Here is a 2,500-nt window from a genome sequence, read left to right on the forward strand (position 1 = left end):
CACACACACACACACACACACACACAGCACAGTGATATTCCATTGAGAACACACACACACACACACACACACACAGAGCACAGTGATATTCCATTGAGAAAACACACACACACACACACACACACACACACACACACATACACACACACACAGAGCACAGTGATATTCCATTGAGAAAAAACACACACGCACACACATACACACACACACACACACACACACACACACACACACACACAGAGCACAGCGATATTCCATTGAGAAAACACACACACACAGCACAATATTACACACACACACACACACAGAGCACAGAGCACTGTGATATTCCATTGAGAAAACACACACACACACACACACACACACGCGCACACATTTTTATACATGCCCCTAAGCATGCTGGGATGTTATTTGCTTAATTAACGCATGAGCCACACTTTGCACCAAAACTTGTTCCACTTTGAATTGCTAAGAAAGAACTGGAGTCAAGCTTGCAAAGGGTTTGTGTTGCTCCTTGCTCAGCATCACGCCTGCCTGCAGAGAGGGACAGTCTCTGAGGACGGGGGACGTACCTTCTCCTGCTGCTTGTGTCCCTGCTTCTGGCTGCCTGCTGTCTGGATCGCCAGCTGTTTGATATCTCTGATGACAGGAACCCAGGGGAGGGAGTCCGACACGAACCGAGCCTCCAGCACACTGCTGTAGGAACACCACTAAAGAGACACACTAATGTCAAGATACAGTGTGTACGGTGATACATGTGATGATGAGCTACTTATATGATGTAAATAAGAAAAAAAAGATGGACTACCTTGTTAAAAAGACCAGAAATAAATGAGACAGGGGAGAGTATGTATTCACACACCACCTAGAAAACAACTCATTCTTCAATCAATAACCACTTGGTGAAACATAATGAGCTCTGTGTGCTTTTGGTCTTGGTAGAACATATATGGAGCGTTTTGCAGTTGTTGAGTCTATTTTAGGAATAGCGTGGGAGTCTCACTCTTCTCAGGTCCCGCAGGACGCCCCTGTCAGGTGACTGGGTCAGGCGGTCACACACGGACTCCAGCGATCGCTTCATGATGTCACTGAGGACGAGGGAATCCCGAGAGGAACTCTTCTCCTCATCGCTCAGGAAATCCAGCATCAGCGCCTTCACTCTCTCCAGCAGCGAGCGGCACATCTCTCTGTCGACACCCTGTGGAAACAACAGGGAATTGCAATGTGGTGAAGCTGCGAAATCTATTCATTAGTCATTTAGCAGACGCTTTTATCCAAAGCGACTTACAGAGACTTGGGGGAACCATGCTTCGAAGGACGGAGCATAAGGGCTTGAAGCTCACATTGCACCCAGCCCTGGGTTTCAGAGCTCCCCTCGTTCTGGTATAATATTGAAATGATCAGCTGCCAGGCGTTTGAACAATCAGACCCTGCTGTGAATGATCTCACCAAGCATCAATAAGTGACAGCTGTAGGTTTACTAACAGGAGTGGTTCATGCAGCTGTAAGGGTGGGACAGTTTATTTAACATCCAAATCCTGGATTCTGATCATCTATATAATATACATAATTACAGTTTTGAAACGCAGAACTAGATGCAGGGCTCGTGCGAGTTTCAAGCAATTCACGTTTTGCCTTTTATTAAGTTGCATGCCCGCATGTTTCATCTCAAATTAAAAACACCAGCCCTAGCACTGTCAATCAGGTGTCGGACTACGCCAGGAGGGCAGCGATTCAAAACCTGCAAAGAGCTGAAACGGTTCTGGCTGCATGCCCATTCTTCAGTGATTACAGCCTCTGAAACATCCAGCACAGTTATACTGGGGAGTAGAGATCTCAGACCAGCCCACAGAGGGAGTCCTCCCTTTTGATGCTGTGGCATCAGAAAGGCATACATGGAAGCCTCTGCTGTGTCAGGCATGATTATACTAATTCATTTTATAAATATGTATCCTACAGAAATACATCCACATTCGCCCATCAGTCGTTCACACATATATATCTATTTTTATCTCATATGTCATACTATTGAATTGCAGTGGAGAGTTACATGCATGGAATAGCCCACCAGGTGAAGCAGTGGGATCTAAAACACTGGGAACATTTAAATAAAGAGCAGATTCTGTGCTTTTAAATGAGTTCCCCCCAGTAGAGGAGAATGGTGCGCTAACAAGGGATGAGTCTCAAGGGACTGAACGGCCTTTTCTCATTCTTTTATGTTCTTATGCATGAGATCTGTGATTATGGGGACCTGCGGGATGAGGGGTTCAGCACACGGCTCTCCTGCCCCTCACCTCCCTCCTCCCTGCCTGCAGCACGGTGCTCAGTGTGTGGGTGAGACTGCGGAGAGCTCCCAGCTGAGCCGCCGAGCTTCGGAGGAACCTGTAGATCTGCTCCAGCGGCTGTGGGGGAGGGAGAGAGAGAGAGAGAGAGAGAGAGAGAGAGAGAGAGAGAGAGAGAGAGAGAGAGAGACTTTATTAGGAACCTGGAGGACACCACC

General features: G+C 47.2%; 1 protein-coding gene across 1 annotated transcript in view; it reads right to left on the reverse strand.

Annotated features, from left to right (window-relative positions):
- Positions 1-2,500, reverse strand: part of LOC131706579 (uncharacterized) — a 13,960-nt gene that overhangs the window by 340 nt on the left and 11,120 nt on the right. The window contains exons 9-11 of the mRNA XM_059007927.1: positions 2,295-2,402; positions 1,004-1,198; positions 573-710 (exon numbers count right to left, since the gene is read on the reverse strand). Of these exons, the coding sequence (XP_058863910.1) occupies positions 573-710; positions 1,004-1,198; positions 2,295-2,402 (441 nt within the window). The remainder of the gene's footprint in view (positions 1-572; positions 711-1,003; positions 1,199-2,294; positions 2,403-2,500) is intronic.

Source organism: Acipenser ruthenus, chromosome 36 (genome assembly GCF_902713425.1).
Source record: "Acipenser ruthenus chromosome 36, fAciRut3.2 maternal haplotype, whole genome shotgun sequence".
NCBI classification, from domain to species: Eukaryota; Metazoa; Chordata; class Actinopteri; order Acipenseriformes; family Acipenseridae; genus Acipenser; species Acipenser ruthenus.